Raw genomic sequence first — 18,911 nt, forward strand, 5'->3', positions numbered from 1 at the left:
ATATCCCAAAATTAATGTAAATAAAAGCAAAATCACATTAAGGCCCTAAAAATCAAACACAACAAAATAATTTCTTTGAACAGCAGGTTTAAACAGTAACAAGCCAAGTCAAGAAAGAGACAGAAATTGACTTATATGGGCTTGGAAATCATAATGTATTTTGTTTACTCATAATAATTATCCCAATTAATTATATGGCAACTGTAGGTTTTCAAGCTTTTGCTACCCATGCACTTTTTATGTTCATCTACACTTTATAGTGCTCCTTCTTCTAACAGATTCACTGGCTGTTTAGCTCTAACGTAGAAAAGTTCTTTTTTTTTTACTACTGAAACCTGAAAAAACCTACTGAAGTTATATACTGTTCTGCTGTCATGTAAGTTTATTCACTTCAGCGAGGATTCCTACCATGGGTTAGGCCCATAGTACACTTAGAGACAAATAGAGAGAGAGCAGTGTTATTGTACAATGTTATTTTACAATTCCTTGTATTTTTCCATTTCATTTCAGCTTATTAATGCTTACACTTAGAAAAAAAAGATTGTTAATAGTTTTTTAACGCAGCTTACTAAATATGCCAACTGATCACTTCTGTGGTGTCCTAAACAGTTTGGGAAGAAACAGTTTTTGAAACTTGATTATATCTGATAGAACAATGGCAGGAATATAGTGGACTTTCTAGGTGGCTGCCTTTTTAAAATGTGTATTACGTTCTGAGGGAAACATAATGTGATACAGTAATTTAAACATACTTTAGATTACAGTAGGTAAATAACTAACATTAAAGAGTTTAATCGGGGGGAAAAAAACCCCAAACACAAAGGACAGGACACATGGAATCGCATGAGTTACTGTGGGTGAATGTGCAAGTGCATTGGCTGGTTTTGTGGGATTCTTGAATCTATATGGTTGATCATATGGAAGCAGACCCAAGCCCAGGACAGATGTCATACGCATCTTGACAATAACCTTTGAAAACAGTTCTAGTTTGAATAAACTCTACAGACATCTTCATAATAGCCTAATTGCTAACACTAACAGTGCACTCTTATCTGAACTAGTTCTCTGTGATGTCAGTGGAAGCTTAATTGTAGCATGTAGAATAATGTTACTGATTTAGTCATACTCGCTGCCAGCCTCGGAATGCTCAGAACGATAAACTCTGTGCACATATGCAGACAATTGTGATCTTATAATATACACACGCAGGCACATAGGTATTTCTGGCAGCCAGCTCCCGGAGATAACCGGAAGGCTACACGGTAGTTTTAAGATCAGGAAGGTAAGAGTCATTTGAAGTTCAAAAAGGTTTGTGGAGAGAGAGCGCAGTTGCCCCCGTAACACATCCCAGACATCATATGCGTATCTCTGCCTTTAGAGAGAAGCACGCTGGGATCTTTAGGACTTAGAGAAATTCAGGTTCTTCTGGCTAACGTGAACCAAATAATCTCTAAAAGCACATTGTCCCTTGTATCAGAGGCAGCACTGATTTCAGTCACTTCGAGGGAAGAGTGCCATCTGCTGCATCACAACTATCAGTTCTGTAGAACCTTTTCTTTTTCTTGGAGGCTTCCCAAGTGGAGTCCTGTGCCTCAAACATAGGCAGCGAGTGTAATTTTGTGCATAGGAGTAGGCCCTATTCTCTCAAAAATTACTTTTTTGTATATGTCTGAAAAATGGCAAGGCTGGGGGAGAGGGGAAATGAAATTTATAAGAAGATAAATACCCAATTAAAAATTCAGTCCTTCGACTGTTGTGCATTCGGTATTGTATGAAATTTAAATAAAAAGATAAATGCTGGGAATTAGAGGTAATATTTCACTTTGATGAATGTGGTAGATGTATTTTATTGTACAATCAAACGCATATATTACTTTATTTTCTGCAGTTTTAAAATTCACCTAAAACCAGCACTTTATGTCACTGGAAATTAGCTTTTTTTTTCCTATGCTTTTTGGGAGTCAAAATTATCCATTGATGTAATTTAGAGGGGAATATAGTGTTATGACATTTTTGCCTTCTCTTTTTCAGGTGCCACCAAATTTACTTTATCTTATCTGATTATTTTTCAGGCATTCATATTGCACATATTCCAGAATTAACACAGCAAGCTCATCTGCATTTTAATACATGTAGAAATATTGCTCCCTAGATTTGAGGAGGTTAAAGCCATATTTCTTTTCCTAGAAGCATTTCCTGACATATATATGTGTGTCTCATATATATGTATATATGTCTCAGTATCAAGGAAAATAAGGATGCTTGACTAGCACACATTTTGTAAGAACATCTGCAGAATTAAAGGTGATGTCAATTACTTAGAAGATACTCTGATGAATTTCTGTAGGCTTACAATTTGAAGAGATTCACTCAGCCGTGCAGCTGTTATATATTATTACAATCTAAATGAATTTTAAAAAAGATAATTAGAGCAGTATATATCCACTCCCAGTAATTTTTCTGAAGTAAGAAAACACTGACAGCTAAACATTATGTTATGAAGTATCTGAGAGTACAAACTGAACAACTCTTTGATGCTCTAGTGTAGTTTCACAATAGGTACCTAAAGTGGAATGAATTTATACTTCTCAAAGGATAAAGATTTCTTTATAGTGGTAGAAACAGTCTTAGATGCCTGGTAAAGATGGGGTAACTGTGGCACAAAAGCTTTAACCTGTTTTACTTACGCCCACCTCATGATCATATAGTAAGGTCATTCACGCTTCAGAGCTTTAATCCACTGCTGTACTTAGGATATCTCTGTATTTGAAATGCAAAATTAGAAAATTAACATCCAGCATACATAAGGGTTCAACAAAGCATAAAATTTTACTGGCCCTTTTTTTTTTGAATGACCTAAGCAAAAGAGTACGTGAATCTAGAAACCTGCTATTTCACTAATGTATGGGAAACAGATTTATCTTGAATAGAGAGAACATTCTGGGAATTAGCTAGACGCATTACTTTCTTTCCACATTGTATATACTTGTTGCCAGTTACAAAGCAAATGGATTAATTTATGTTGCCAGATAATACATATATCACAGAAACACATTAGAAATGTTTTTACAATTAAAGATTACAGGGAATATTGACAGCTTCATATAAAAAGTGATACATAATGACACTTTACAAGTAAATAAATACATAAAATATACGTGTGCATGTACATTCACAGAATATAAAAACCCTTTTATTCCCCATAGAGTGACCTACTTGTAGATTTGTGGTTTTGCTTTCTTAACAGAAGCAATCAATTAAAATACGTAATTCAGTACAATGTAAGTGAGTCTGTCAAGTATTGATACTACAGAAGGAGTAAAAAACATGCCTTCAAAATGCTATCAGTGGTGGTGGTGCGTTTTCTTTCCTTCCAGGAGACCATTTAGTCTAGGCATTAAAAAAAAAAAAAAAAAGGAACAGGTTACCTAAGGAGGATATGAAATCCCAGTCATTAGAAATGTATAGTAATGGGCTTAAAAAATACTTGCTGGCGGGAGTCTACTTATATTTGACCCTATCTCAGAACAGGGAGGTGAAATAAATGAAGTCTGGAGGCTCATTTTCAGCCCTGCATGTGACTCCTGTTTACTTAATTAAAACAGAACAACCCCAAACCTAATTATTGAAATCTCAAAGTTCGCACTAGGGCTCAATATTATCTAGGACCTCTTCACTGTTTTCATGGTGTGTTGTAATTCTGGAGGAGCTAATACATTTTTCTTTCATAAAGTGCACAACGATGGCCTAAGTTCTGGCTGAATAGAAAGAGAAATGGTTGGCCAGGTGCAGCTTGAAGAAATCTGCTCGTATCCAAAAGTATTCACTGTTACCGATTCCATAGTTATGCTTGTTTTCTAAATGTGTTCGAAGTAGGACACTAATTCCTTTTTCTCTCTGAAAATTAATGTTTGATTAGTGTTAAGACACTAGCTTATTCTTCTGACTTTTGATTGTTCTCATGCTTGGTCTATTCTCGTCAGTTTTAGTGGAAAATCTTGCCAGTTTGGCTGCTGCTGATATAGTCTCTTACAAACCAGGAACTTTCTTTTCCAATGATGTAAACCAGTTTTGCTTTACATTATTGAAAATTTGTCTTTGCAGATGTTGCATAGAAGTGGACTAAGATAGGTCCAGTGCAGCCCACAGGACTTTGCTGCTGTTGGACTTTTAGTCGGTTTGCCATGCGCCGCCCTGAGGGAGGCAAAATGGGGAAAATGTGGTGGCATGCCAGCAGGAGCGCAGTTGGATTGATGGTGGCTGAGAGCATTCAAACCTCTTTGGCTGATAAAAAGGGGGGCGCATGTAAATCCTGTGACAGCAAGTAAACGAAAGGTTCTTTCTCTGTCGTTTTATTATCCTGCTTCAAGAAAAGACTTGCTTGCAATGAGGTTAATATATTCAATGTGCTTCTTGGAAGCGAAATTTCTTTTTTACCTCTCATTCAATGCTCATAACTTAATGGATCAAACCTAGGAATAGTGAGAGCGTTGCTGTGAGGTGGTAGCGCTGCTCTATGTCTCACTTATCGGGCAGCAGTCTTTCTTCCGAGTCCACCTTCCCTTTTCACCTGCAGTGTTAGAGCTTTCTTGCCCCACCGCTGCCTCTCCTGGCAGGGGACACAGCTAACACGACTGCGTGGAGTTGTACCACGTTGTTACTTGTGTCCCTCTGCATAGTAATTGTCCCTGCGTCCAGCCGCAGGAGCGAGGATTTGAGGACCCTTGCCTCAGAGGTTTGGTCCATCCCTGGAGCATGGCCAGGCTGCAGGGACTTGGGATCACCCAGCAAACACCGGTCTCCTCGCTCCACCAGGATCGCCAGGCGATGCTGTGCCTGCCCGCGGTGCCTCCGGCGAGTGCCATTGTTGGCTATAGCAGAGGAAGGGCAAACAACTGGGCACGCTGTGCGGGGAAGGGCGGGCTGCGGCCCTGCCAGCCCCAGGCCCATGGTGGCAAGCCGGTGGCAAGTGGCAGGGAACTGCCCGGTGAGGGTGAGCCGAGGGGTCAGTAACCTCTAGGGAGGCCTCAACACGCGTCAGGCGATGATTTTCCACTTGGGGCCGGGGATGCCAGACCCCCCAGCTGTTTTTTTTCCCCGTTGGTTTAGTTGTTTTCGGAGGAGGGTGCTGCACTTTTCCTGTGACTGATGCTACCCCCGGCTCAGACCGGGGTCTCTTGCCATTTCCCCGGCCTCAGACCGGTGCGGCGGGAAGCTCTGCTCGCACCCAGGGCACGGTCGGGGCAGGCAGCCGGCCCGCGCGTTACCTTCGGCGTGGGGAAGAGGCGGGAGGCGGTGCCGGCTCCGCGCAGGGCGGAGCGGGGCGGGCGGGATCCGCCGGGCCGGGCCGGGCCGGGCCGGGTGTGCGGGGGCCGTGTAGGTGCGGCTCCTTTAAGGTGTCCTGAGGCGGCACCAGACCTGCCGCGGCGGCGGCAGCAGCAGCAGCGCGGGGAGGCGGCGGCGGCCGGGAGAGGGAAGGAAGGGGAAACCCACGGCGGCCGCCAGCGGCTCGACGTGACACCAGAAAGTTCAGGCGCGGCGGGCTCGGCCCCGCCTGACTGGTGCACCCCTGCCCCGGCGGCGGGGGAAGGCGAGGAGCCGCTCCTCCTTCTCCTCCTCCTCCCGCTGCACCGAGGGCGGGCGGGTGGGGTGGGTGGCTGACTGGCTGGCTGGGGGCGTTGGCCCGGGGAAGTTTTGCTCGCCCTCTCTCCCTCTCCTTTCTTTCTCTCTTTCTTCCTTCGCCCCTCCTGTGCCCTCCTCCGGCGCTGGGGAGGGGGCGAGTCCGGGATTCCCGCGTGTAAGGGGGGCGGCGGCGATGCTGGGCAGGGCGAGGGGCTGCCGCCGGGGCTCCCCTGCCCGCCGCCCCGCCTGACTGCGGCCGGGCTCCGCCGCGGCCCCCGACGCGCCCGCCTCCTTCCCCCGTGATGGGAGCGGGGGCTGCCGCCGCTCCGCCACCGCCGCGCTCTGCCCGCCGCTCGCCCGCCCCGGCAGCCCAGTGACTTGGCGGGGCACCTCCGCGGAGAGCGCTGCCCTGCCCGCCTCTCGCCTTCGCCCGGGGCGGTCGGTGGCCCGTCCGTCCCCGTCGCCGGCTGCTTTCCCGTTACTGGCTCGTCCCCCGGCACCCAAAGCAAAAGTCTCGGGCCGGAGCAGCAACTTGTGATCGGGAGGCGGCGGACCTGGGCTGCGGGAACTCGAGGATCTTTTGTTTTCTCCTGTCGCTTTGGATGGTCCTGGGAAGTGTCAAGGCGCTGCTTGGGAAAGCCCGGGCCGGGTGAGCGGAGGCCGGCCGGAGCTGGCGCGCTGCTGGAGCCCGGCCGATCTGACAGCGCCCTCCCCGCGGGGGGCTCGCCCCGGGAGTCCGGCGGGATTAGGCAACCTCGCCGACGTTAAGCTTCTGTGGAATTACAACTGGGGGCTCCTCGTTTCTTCCCCCCCCGCTCTTCTGGCATGAGACTGCTTGCAGGCGCCACCCGAGGACAATGATCGCGGAGTTTGCTCACTTTTACCTCTTCGGATTCATATGTCTCACCTCAGGTAACCACCGCGCGTAGGCGACTCAGGCGCGGGGCCGCGGCGCTGGCCGCCCTCCCGCCCCGGTTTGGCTGGGGGTGGGGGGGGTGATGCTGTAGCCGGCCTCTCCCGCCTCCCGTCCCCCATCCTTGATTCCGCCGGGCGGGCGCCCAGACCGTGTTTGCCCCGGGCGCGGCGTGGGGAGCTGCCGCCGGCCGCGGCCCCTCCGTGGGGCAGGGGCTGCCCGGGGCTGGGTGCGGGGCGGTGCGCGGCGCCGGCTGCGGCCCTAGGGCCGCGGACGGCCGCGGCGCCCCCCTTCCCCCGCCGTCAGCAGTGGCGGCGGGCTCCTGGGGGTCGTTCGGCGTAACCGCGGCGGGCAACGAGCCCCGGCGGCGAGGGGGTGGCGGGAAGTGACCCCGTCCTTCCTCCCGCGGGAGGTGGGCTGTGCCTTCTGCTCGGCCGGGGCTCCCCGCGGGTACCGCGCACCCTTCCCCCGGGCGGTCCGTTAACGGCCAGTCCCCGTGTCGTCGTCCCCCCCCACCCTAACCGCCGGGGCCGCGGGGGGCAGCCCCGGGCCGCGGGCCCACGCGTGAAGGTGTTCACCCCGCGCGCCCGTCCCGCGTGGGGAGCGCGGCGGCCGGGGGGATGGCGGGGTGGGGGAGGAGGGGGGACACTTGGGGACAGGTTTTGCTTCACCTCGGCCGTTAGAGTCTACCCACGTGTGTGAAGTGGAGCGCCAGCGCGATAAACGGGAGCGGGGAAGATGGGCGAGGAGATAAGGGTGGGGAATCAGTGGTCATTAGTCGCCGCTTGCGCGGGGCTTACGCGTGTCGGGGCGCCTTGTCGTGCCTGTAGAATTAAGGGTCGGGTCGTACTAACAGAGGGTGTTGCGGACAGCAGGTTTTGCCTTATCAAACGGCCCGTGGGCCCGGGGGGTGCGGTGAAGGGCAGGGGGGGGACCCTGACTTCGGAGCGGCTGCGCGTCCCGGCGCTCGGCGGTGGCCGGCCCCTGGCAGCCCGCACCCCCCGAGGGGGGTTTAAGTGGGGGCCGGGGTGGTCGTGAAGGTGCTTGGTTGGGGTTTTGGTGGTTGTTTCTGCGTAAGCTTCCTGTTGGTCTTAGGAGGCCGGATCTGTCTGCCCGCAGTATTCCTTCCCGGTCTCCACAACGCCTTTTGTCATGCATCAAGCTACGAGTAAATTCAGTAAAATCTCGTGTTATAGTTCGGGTTAGCTTGGGCGCTAACTCTTCTACCCTAATTGATTTTTATAAGTTTGCTGAGGACCCCTTTGAGTCATTAAAGTTATGGTAGCATGAGACACCTGGTCAGTAAATGAATGAATGAAGTTTTTGAAAGACTTAAGTACACAGCCTGAAGCTTTAAGTCTTAATTATGTCACCAAATGCAATAACTTATGTCTGTTTCTAGATTATATCATAAATTTAGCTATTACCTTTTTGCTGTTAGGTATTAGGTTTGCTTCTTGTGGCTTTGAATGTGGAAAGCTTTGCATCTCTTTCAAAAGAGAGTAACTCTAACCCTGTTCACTTTTGACCGTGTCAGTCATGCCATCTTTAATTTGCTTTTCTTTGTGCTGCATTCTTTATCTAATGGAAGAAACAATTCGAATAAGGAAGAGCCTTTTCACCAATTTGCTCTTTGTAAATCTTTCATGCTGATTGTAAGATGGATGTAAGGGGTTTTAGTTTTTTTCTTTCTGTTCTTTTTTCCTCAGGATGGGGATGTTCTCTTTAATAATACTGATTCCAGCTGAGTTGTTGGACAGGAAAAAAAAAGACATGAATTTTTATGGAGGTTTTTAATTTTGCTTTACAAGCAACAGATAACAAAGTAGAGACAGTAACAGTATCAGTAACAAAGAGACAACCACCAGAGAATAACTTTGTTTCGACACCAGAGTGGTTTCTTTTCCCCCCCAGCTAGAGTGTGGTCAAATAGTGGGTCTTGTGTCCAGAACAATGGAGATGCCAGAAACCTTTGGCAGGATGAAGTTTGAGGGCAGATGGCTGCAGTGCAGAAGGAAGGACAGGAGTCATCTACAGCAATTTCCACACTGAAATCCTTTGAGTTCTACTGACAGCTGATCTGCTTGCAAGTTGATTGATCCTTTCCTCCCTTTTCCACTGAAGGGTTTCACTTCCCTCGCTTACACCCAATACTAAATCAACGGTTTGTGTGGCCATGCTCTAAATGGGATGTTAGAAACTCCTACTGAGAGGTGGGAAATAACTGGGGGATGGTGAGGAAGAAAATCTTAGTAATAGAAAGGTAAGTGGGTTAGTGTTTGTGAAAACAGTAATTGGTAAACCACTTAGAATTTAAAAACCCTAATTTTTACCCTGGTGTTGCCTCTATGCAATCCTCTGAAGTACCTTCTTTCATCTAAGCCTGTGGTTAATAAATGTTGAATGAATTTAAATTTGAATAGTTTTGAACATTGGAATACAGCAGCTTTCCTCCCCTGTTCTCCCAGTGTAATTTTGGTTCTTCTTTGCATAAAAATTGCTTTAAGGGGTACTTCTCTGGTATCCTTGTTTTCTTCAATATTTACCTGCATTCTGCCCCTTTTTTCCATTTTGAGGCACTCTTTCCTTCATAATCCATAGAATTTTAATCTCTCCACCCATCAAGAAACAGCATCATCGAATTAATACGTTTGGAAAAGAAAAGCTTTCAGTTATCTGGAGATACTGAGTGCTTTTGTTGGGAATAACAGTGTCAAGGCTCTGGTTTCCCACATGTGTGTTCGCTGCTCTAGCAATTCTCAAGGTTAAATATGTTAGTTTGATTTTTCTGCTCCCTCCACAGAAATCTTTACATTTCTACGAGGCATTTCATTGCATAGCTGATTCCCACCTGCTCAACATGTTTTCGGCCTCTCCTGTCCGTGATATCCTGTACTAATTACTGTACTTCACATGGGATTGGTAGCTCAGGAGGGCTTTTCATGCTGTATGAAACAGGCAGCTCTGACAGCAGCAAGGGAGGCATGGTTTCCAGTGATAGTTCTAGCCAGCGGAGGGCAAAATTGTCTCTTGTATCCCTTCATGGGAGAATTATCTTCTGATGGTTAATAGTTTAAGGGGTGCCCGTGTAATATCCCTGAAGTACTTTCCAGTTGGCTAGCCTGTCTGTTGGAGTAAATAAATCAGCAATTTCTTCGATACGTTTTTTGTTTGTTTGTTTCTTAAGTTTCTACTTAGAGGGAAGTTTCCCTTCATGTAGTGGTATTAGAGTATTTCAGGAAAAGTTTCTGCTCTTTTTCCATGTTTGCTGTCTAATAGTAATAAGAGAGACTTAAAAAAATATTACACAGGAAATTCAAAGGATTATGAGCGCCTAAGTGCATGATCAGTGAAGTAAATAAGTCACCCAAGAAAGCATAAACCCCAGGTGTTTTTCACCTACCCCTAATGCATTGTGTGCTGTTCTAAGTAACTTTACTTTAAGAACATTTAAGAAAGATCTGAGTCAGCTACTTACAGTTGAAGAAGCTGGCCATGCTTGCATTGTGTTTGAGGACTTCAGACTAGAAAAGAAATAACAACATGCTATGAAATGGAGACTATTCCATCACAAAGTAGAAATTATCAAAGTATCCAAGTTTTTGACTGATTCAAAACCAGTTATCCTTGTGAGTACTGATAGTATCTGTGTAGATCAAATTCTTTTTTAATTTGCACAGTGTGTTTTTTGCTACCTTTAGACTAGAAAGAAACACTTTCTCATATAGTTTAGCAATAAATTTGGATACCTGTGTAAAACAGAAGAGCATTCAAGCTGACTTCTTTGCTCACTGCAATTGGTGTTGGTTCTCAAATGTTTTCTGGCTTCTGTGTCAGGTAGTCCCATAGCATTGTCCTGAAGCAACACGGTATTTTCATGAGCAGGGATCATCTGTAAAGTTCAGGGTACTGAATTTTGGAGGATTATTGTGTACTGTTCATAAGATTTTCATTAGAAAATGTGAATTTATGTGAAGGATACTCCTGATCTCCTGCCCAGCGTCTAGAGGGTAAAGGTTCTGATTGGATCTACAAAGATAGGTGGACCATTACAAATATTACCAGAAACTAGTGACGACTAGATAACAACTTTGTTTCATGTCAGATATTAATATGTGATATCTGTGCCAAATTATATTTTAATATGAACCGTTTTGGAAATGATGGCCAAAGAGGTCCAACTGGGGATCAAAACTGATTTTGTTTTCGTAAGAAGTAAAGAGTGAAAATATTTAGACATTCAAGATGGCGAAATCTACTGCTGTACTTAAGAATCTGAGAACCTATCCCCTTGCTCTCAAGGGGATACCGGTTTTGGTTTGGCACTTAATTTTCCGACATAACTGGAAGAGTTTTGTTTCACAATCCTAAACAAGTGTAATATTATGTCTCATTAGGGGATTGCTTCGTCTAATTAATTTAATAATATGCTGGGGCTAGCAAGTCCAGTCACTTGCTCAGCTTCTACAATTTATTATTTTTGTCATTATTAAATGTGTTGCGTGTATAACGGTCGCTTGGCTTGGTGTTGCGGTAGCTGATTTAGATTCTTCTTCAAAATATTTCTCTTTCATAGTGAAGATCAGCATTGTCAATGTGTAAGTTATTGTTGCACATTTGTCGGGGAGTTTTGTGTACTTGAATAGCTAGGAATGAGCTGTTTTCAGTTGTAATATTTTGAGGTTATTTTGCGGTCAAGTTAGTAGGAACCTTGCTCTTTCCAAGCAAACTAGAGGGCACTTAGGAATTTTATATGCTGAGGTCTTGACACATTTTATTTGTGTATTCTGCTATATAATCTCATTCGGTGGCGATAACCTTCCTTAACTTTTCACCTGAATGCCTCTTCATAAAATTGTAAAGTAAATAGTGAAATAACTGAAGTAGTGATTGAGGTGTATTTTAAGTCCAATAAATTCTGTAAACAGGGGAAATAAGAGTATTTCCCTGTCAGTGACTAGAAGCTTGACCAAGAAGGTGAGAGTAGAGCTTCAAAGAAATCCTCTTTGTAAATACCTTGAAAGTTAGAGGTGCTTTTAAGGGCAGATAATTTATGAGTTTGTACCTTCTCTTCATCCCCGCTTTAGGATTACTACATAGGTCCTAATACCACTGTTTGACTATAATAGTATGTTTCACACATGTGCTGGTGCGTCTTGTCCAATTATTGCATCAGCCTTAAATCAGCGCTAAACTGGTGTGGGTAGAAGGGCATTGTATGTGAAGAAAGAAAATGTCTTAGGAGAACAAATATTTTGGTCTGCAGACAAGGGCCATAGATGGCAGCCAGTTACGTTGAACTCGTGCAGTTGAGACTTGGTGCCATAGAAAATTTCAACAGGTGAAAACGAGGAGCAGCTGGGAAGCGGATAATGACTTCAGTTTTCAGTCAGATGCGCAGAGTTCTGTTATACTGTTGTTGTAGTACATTTTTGGGGTTTTGTTTTTTTTAAAGAGCTAAGTTAATAATCAGGATACTGCAAGACTTAGGCCAGGTACTGGAAGTTACCTTTCCCTCAAGATGATGGTAACCTTTTTTTTGAAATAAGATGGTGGTGAATTTAATTCTGGATGCCAGAATTTCTTAGTTGATAAATGATATAATTAGAAAAATTGTGCCTTTACCTGGATTTACCCACAAAAATGATAAGATACGGTTCTGGAACATTTGTTAAGAGGTATGAGGGTAGGCCTCTTGGACTAGGAATGTGTACGTTTAGTTGGTGTTAAAGCAACACCACAAAGTTAGCCAGAGGGAGAGGTAGGCAAGTATTTATTCTCATTTGACTTTCCTGGAGTATCCATTTCAGGTATAAGTAGTAGGCGAAATGTCCTACACTTCAGTAAAACAATGAATAGAGGCTTAAGGAAAGTATATCTTATTTCTTTACGTGTCTTTTGAAAATAAAGTGAGGGACCTATATTTAGTGGGAAAGTGAAGGAGTATATGAACAGCTAATGAGGTTAAACACTGTCAAATATTGAGAACTATTGTAGGGTTCTCGGAGACTGATCACAGAATCACAGAATGGTTTGGGTTAGAAAGGACCTTAAAGACCATCTAGTTCCAACCCCCCTGCCATGGGCAGGGACACCTCCCACTAGACCAGGCTGCTCAAAGCCCCATCCAGCCTGGCCTTGAACACCTCCAGGGATGGGGCATCCACAGCTTCTCTGGGCAACCTGTTCCAGTGCCTCACCACCCTCACAGTAAGGAATTTCTTCCTAATATCTAATCTAAATTTCCCCTCTTTCAGTTTAAAACCATTACCCCTTGTCCTATTGCTCCACTCCCTGATAAAGAGTCCCTCCCCATCCTTCCTGTAGGCCCCCTTTAGGTACTGGAAGGCTGCTATAATATTTGTAGGTATTTTCCATGCCTCTCTTGTTCTGAAGTCTCTGACCAATATGTATGTGTATGTCTCTGTATGACTGATTAAAACAAAATAGATAAATTGACAATAATATGGTTTGTGAATGGTGGCAGGCCAGTCTTTTAATTTAGAGCCTACTTGTAGTCTGAGAAGCTGCAGCTAAAGGGAAGATGCAGAATGCTGTGGTCACGGGTGAGAACAGAGAAGTCTTTTCTCCTTTGCTGAGGACAGAACAGTTTATTGAATGGTACATCCTTAAGGTGCCTTTACTCTGTGCTGATAAGGGGAATAGAAAACCTTTTGCCTTCACTTTTTTTAGTAGGAAGTAACGTTGATTGTGTTTTCCAGAAACAGAAACTTGGAAAATTAGGAAGGAGGATCTACTGTTAATCAGCAGAGAATGCGCTCATAGATCTAAATAAAGGATCCGCATGTGTTTAAAAGTGTGAAAAGCAGCTTTACATCTTTGTGAAAACTGCATTTCAGGTTCTCAAGCTTACTCATGGTTGCTTTCAGTGCCATTATCCAAAGAACAGAACTTGAGCACTTTTCCATCTAGCTTTTGGTGAAATCAGGCCGATGTGTTGCTGCAGAAGTGAAGGCCCTGATAGTGTAACTTGGGTGTGCACTTTGCCCTCTGGTGTAGGTGCTCAATACATGGATTTTGATAACAGCAATAGCATGTTTTTATGTTGTCTTCAACCTCATTTTGAACATATTTGGGGTTTATCTTAAGGGTTTGTGTTTGTGTTCGTTTTTTTTTTTTTATTAAAGATAAACTTTATACAGCTAGTGTGTAAAAACATCAGTTTTTTTGTAAAGACGTCTTGAGTATCTCAGTCAGAATGCTGACATATATAGAATGCTTGTATTAGCATATATATTTTCACAAAATAGTAAATACATTGCTGAAGATTTCTCTCTTACTTGTCTTTCAAAGAAATTCCATAACAAACAATTGGATTCTGTATCTAAACAGGAGGAGAATACCTCTATGGGTTTGCTGGCTGGTGGTAGAGGTAGATTCCACAATGTATTCCCACGCATCTCTTGTTTTCTCCCACCAGACTTTACGCTCTGTCGTGGTTTAACCCCATCCAGCAACTAGAGCCACCAGCTGCTTTCTCACTTTCCTGAGTAGGGTGGGGAGAAAAAGGAGGGAAAAACACTTGTGGGTTGAGATAAAGACAGCTTAATAGCACAACGGAAGAGAAAATAATGATAATGGTAAAAAGAATATACAAAATAAAGTGAGGCAATGTAATTGCTCTCACCACCTGCTGATCGGTGTCCTAGCTCATACCAAGCAGCTATGACGGATTCCTGGCCCCATTTATGTACTGAGCATCACCTCTATGGTATGGAATACGCCTTTGGCCAGCTTGTCCTGTCTGTGCTCCTTCTCAGCTTCTATGGGAGGCCGAAAAAGTCCTTGACTTAATATAAGCATTACTTGGCAACAACTGAAACAATATTTGTTATCAACATTACTCTCATACTAAATCCAAAGCACAGCAGCTACTATGAAGAAAATTAACTCTATCCTAACTGAAACCAGGACACACTGTTAGAGGGGCTTAGGGCTTTCAGTACTATGTCAAATGTTTATATTTATTTACATTTAAGTAAATCGCTGTAAGTTAAATAAATTAAGCATGTGGTTTAAATATAACTTACTATAAATTCAGCTTAGACTAAAATGGCTAGTTGAATATAATATTGAAATGCTATGAATATCTTTTTTAATCAGAAAACAAGCATGCTTTCTGGACTGCTGCAGTCCTGAAACACATATACTTTCTTTGAAGAAATGCATAGTCAGATATGCAAAATTATTCAAGCTGTCCTTTTCTGTTGGGAAGTATTTGCTCAATATGATGTTGCATTACCTTAAGTCTAATGTTAATATGGGGACTGATTAAAATAATACAAACATCCCTTACTGTAGATTAAAGATCTATAAAGCTGACAAGCCCGTGCTGAGCTCTGGATTTAAAATCTTAACATTTTATTTCTTTATCTTGCATAGTGAATTAGCAGTTGGATAAGCTGAATTTTGGAACAACCTATCTAATCAGTCATGTAGCGCAGGATATAGCGAGGGTTGGTTTCCAACCAATGAAATCTGAAGTCATCCGTGACAGCCATGTGAGAGAGCTGTATAGTCAGTATACTTTTGATGTTACTCAGTGTTGTAGTCTTCGTCTCCTGCTCCTTTAACTGTCCTGTACATAAATCAGAATTGTGTTTTCTTTAGTACTCTTAAACTGCTTCATGTTAGCATTGCATTAAAACTTGCTTGGCTAGCATTTTTGTATGTTCTGAAATTTGCATATCCCAAGGCAAGGTATTTATTTTGCATTCTGGGTTAGTTATATTGCCTCTTATCTAATTGCTTAACTGCCTTTACATTGAAGATGAGACATATAAAGCAGTTCATGGTTTTAAATTCATGTATAGAAGACTTTAATTTTACTACTTGCTTCTACAGTAGCATAATGGACATTAACAGTTTCTCATCTTCAAAATTCAGATGTAATATATGGCCAAGGATATAATGTAGGCCTAAAGATGTGCACGGGATGAACTTCCCTTTGTTTTGGAAGTAGGTAAAGGGGAAAAGAAATGGGGTTTTGATAGCGACCAGATGGACGTGCTTTGAAGAGTGGCTTGATTTTCAGTAAACACTAGACATCAAGATTTTTGTAATCCAGGACGTTGTGAGTTGTTGAAGTTGGGAACCTATAGCCGAAATTTGGAGCCACTTAAGATCAGTAGTGCCTTTTGAAACTCTTGATTCTAGTGTTTGAATTAAATTCTATAAAGTGTTCGACTTCTCAGTTGCGACTGTATATAGGTTGCCGTGGGTACTTAGCCCATCTGAAAATTGAGAGTGTGGTGAACGTTTCTTTAAGAGCCAAGTAACTGAAAAAAGCTGTATACCTTTGAATTTGCATCTATAGCTCTGTGTAGGGTGAGAAGCCAATCAAAAAATGTGTGTGAGTATGTATTCTTTTAGAATCTTCACGGCTTGTCACTTTTGTAACACATGTTACTAACATTGTTCAAAATCAGACTTTTCAACCTACACATCTCCTCTAGGCCAAGTAAGCCCAGGCATGTAAGCCCAAGATAAGGATAGCAGCCCCCAAATCCAAAAATAAGTTATGGCTGTATTTATGTGGTGAATGCATAATACAGGGTTATAAAATACAGATTTTTGGATCAAATGTTCAGCAATGTCAGTACTCCTTTTCATCTTTTTCTTCTATCAAAACCTCTTGGCACCTGGTATTAAATGCGGCGCTTGCTCTAACTTTGTGGTGGGAGATCTCTCGGATGCTAGGCAGGTTCAGAAGTGGGATTTGAAAATTCTGAGTGTTTCCCCCCTCACCTCCCACTCACAACACAACTCTTTCAGTGCAACTTTCTGGTTTTGGAATATAGCTGATGCCCTAGGTGCAGCAGCTGACAGATACTTCACAATCAAAGTGTTTAATGGTAGGAGGTGATAAAGGGGAAAAAGAATTAAAAGAAAGTAGTGTGAGGAAACAAGGAGAAAAGAAAACAAGTTAAGGGTAGCAACAAATTATTTTACTTTTTGCTGCCCAAACTAGGAGTTGTCACTGGAGAGAATAGAGTTTGGGACTATGATGCTGTAGCAGCAGAATGTAGGAGAAAGGATGTGTATAACAAAAAAGTTTAACGAAAAGTTGACTGGAGTGGAACTTGCACTGTGCCAGGGCTCAGGCATAAAAGTGATTGGCAGGAGGCCCCACGAAAGGAGTAAAATCCTGTCTCCACCAACGTGGAAAATTATGGTTTCAACTGCAAAAGGAGGTAAAGCTCAGAAGGAATTAGCATATCGCTAGCACTGAGAGGCATCTGGAACTGAATGGCTGGGTTAAATCATTCAGCAGTGATTAATGAGACCTATTACTTAGGTTATACAGTCCTTAAAAATTAAAAGGAATAACTTAAAACTAGATGCAAAACAGAAAGAAGGAATCATTGCTGCTGTTTACCTCTTGAATACAGAAGGTGGAAGAAACTCTTCCCTACCTTTTGATACAAGGAAATATCTGCTAAGTGCTGCTGTTAAGTTTATAAACTAAGAAATTAACTTTTGAACAATTGTTCTGGGGAACATTTTGTGACTTTTAAAATGTGTGCAACAATCAGAGCTTTGAGATGTGAGGGAGTGTGCAGGATGGAATTTTGCTGCTGGTGAGTACTTTGCTTCTTAGAGAACTCCAGAAAATCATTATTTCTGTTTTCTCTTTTGCTCATGAGTGTTCATCTGTGTTGCCTGTAGGGAAAGCAAAATATTGTAACATATAAAATGAATAAGATTAGAGACATACAGAGTACTTATTTTAAGTTTTCTCGAGCATGATTCTGGCAGTTACTGAACTGAATGGTAATGTAGCTTGGTATCATATCACGAATAATGTTTGAAATGTTCCAAGGCTGTCATTCCGTAGGAGGATTGTAGTACTGATATAAATACACTTCTGTTTACTTCCAAGTTTTTAGTGGAGGGAATAGAGAAACCAGTGAAGTGTGTGTTCAAGTGTTAATGTTTTTAGAACTGTAAAAAGAAGCAAACAGTGGCATCATTTATGATGCTATTGCTTAAAATGTTTGACCTTTCTGCAGCAAATTCATAGGGGTAGAAAATAAAAGGAAGCTAGGCCCTTCTAGAATAAGATATTATCCCTCTGGGGCTTATCGCTGCAATTACTAAAATAGAATTCAGCTTTAATCTCTACCAGCTAGGGGCTGAGGTTCCCTAGACTGCATTGCTGAAAAATCTCTGCTTGCAACATTTTTGGCTTCTGGATTGCCAGTTTTCCCACTTGTTTAATGTCTGTCTTGGTTTTCTTTAATTTTGGTGGTTTTGTGTTGGTTTTTTTTTTTTTTTTCAAGGCGGGGGGCAGGCGGGTAGGGGTGTATGTCGTGTGTCCAGCAGAAAGCAAGGAAGTAAAACTTTTTAAAGCTAAATGATTGCTGCTTTCCCAGTCATACATTTATGTGGTAGCCATTACCATAATGTGGAATGAGACTTTAATTCCCTCCCACTCACCCCCTCGAGACTCCATATCAGGTTGGGATTTTTTTTTTTTCCTTGCCTTTGCTGGGACAGCCAAGCTAAGAAGTTTGGCAGATTTAGGTTGACCCAGTGCCTTAATGTTGTGACCAGAAGAAGAGAAAGTTATTTATACAGGCAGCTCTTGGAGTTTTTTTTTATTTTTTTCTCTGACTGAAAGAATTATTGATACTGTAGCCATTTGATTTTGACTGATAACTGTGATTTTTTTTTTTTTTGTGTGGGGGGATCATTATTTAAATGTCAGTGAAGTCAGTTGTTATTATTCAAAAAACATTGGCTTAATGTCTGCACTCAGATTATCATGCCTTCAGGATTGATATTTCTGTATTTGACAGGAATTTACTTTTATTTTCCATCAATTTACAGAAAGACCTTCACATTTTGTTTGCCTATTACCTTATTGCAGGAAGGAAAGCAACAACCTCACCTCTAAAAATTCACCGTGACCTACAGTCCAGTAACAATTAGAATTAAACAGAGTTAGTCATTTAACTTGGTCATTTCATCACAATTCCTGCAGGCTTGCAGCTGGTGATTTTGAATCTCATAAAATGAAATTTTATTTTACTCACCTTACACAGGTCAAGTAAAAAGCCACATCAAGTTAATGAATCCTTTTCTTTGCAATGAACTGAACGTGGCATTTGTTTTTGTTCTAGCAGTCATGAAATCACAGGGTGTTGGCGACAAGTCCATTATTGGCTCTGTGCACTGTGTTTCTGAGGGCTTTTACTCCACCCAATGCATTATGTGTGCAGACTGTAAAGTACTTGTTAAAACTTGTTTTAAAATGAGGATTCATTTTTTTTAAAAGCAGTAATAAAGAGAAAATAAAAATAGCTCCCTGTTCTTTATTAGCATAAACGAAGGAGAAACAGCAACTCATTCC

At 43.0% G+C, this 18,911-nt stretch overlaps 1 protein-coding gene across 6 annotated transcripts in view; it reads left to right on the top strand.

Moving 5' to 3' along the window:
• The window catches only part of ROBO1 (roundabout guidance receptor 1), a 537,087-nt gene that overhangs the window by 216,462 nt on the left and 301,714 nt on the right, over positions 1-18,911 (top strand). The window contains exon 1 of one of the 6 annotated variants that reach the window (XM_074599375.1): positions 5,815-6,534. The exons of the other annotated variants lie outside the window; for them this stretch is intronic. Within the exon in view, the coding sequence (XP_074455476.1) occupies positions 6,480-6,534 (55 nt within the window). The 5' untranslated portion in view covers positions 5,815-6,479. Of the gene's footprint in view, positions 1-5,814; positions 6,535-18,911 lie in introns of those variants that run through there. 6 annotated transcript variants of the gene reach the window in all.

Source organism: Larus michahellis, chromosome 1 (genome assembly GCF_964199755.1).
Source record: "Larus michahellis chromosome 1, bLarMic1.1, whole genome shotgun sequence".
NCBI lineage: Eukaryota > Metazoa > Chordata > Aves > Charadriiformes > Laridae > Larus > Larus michahellis.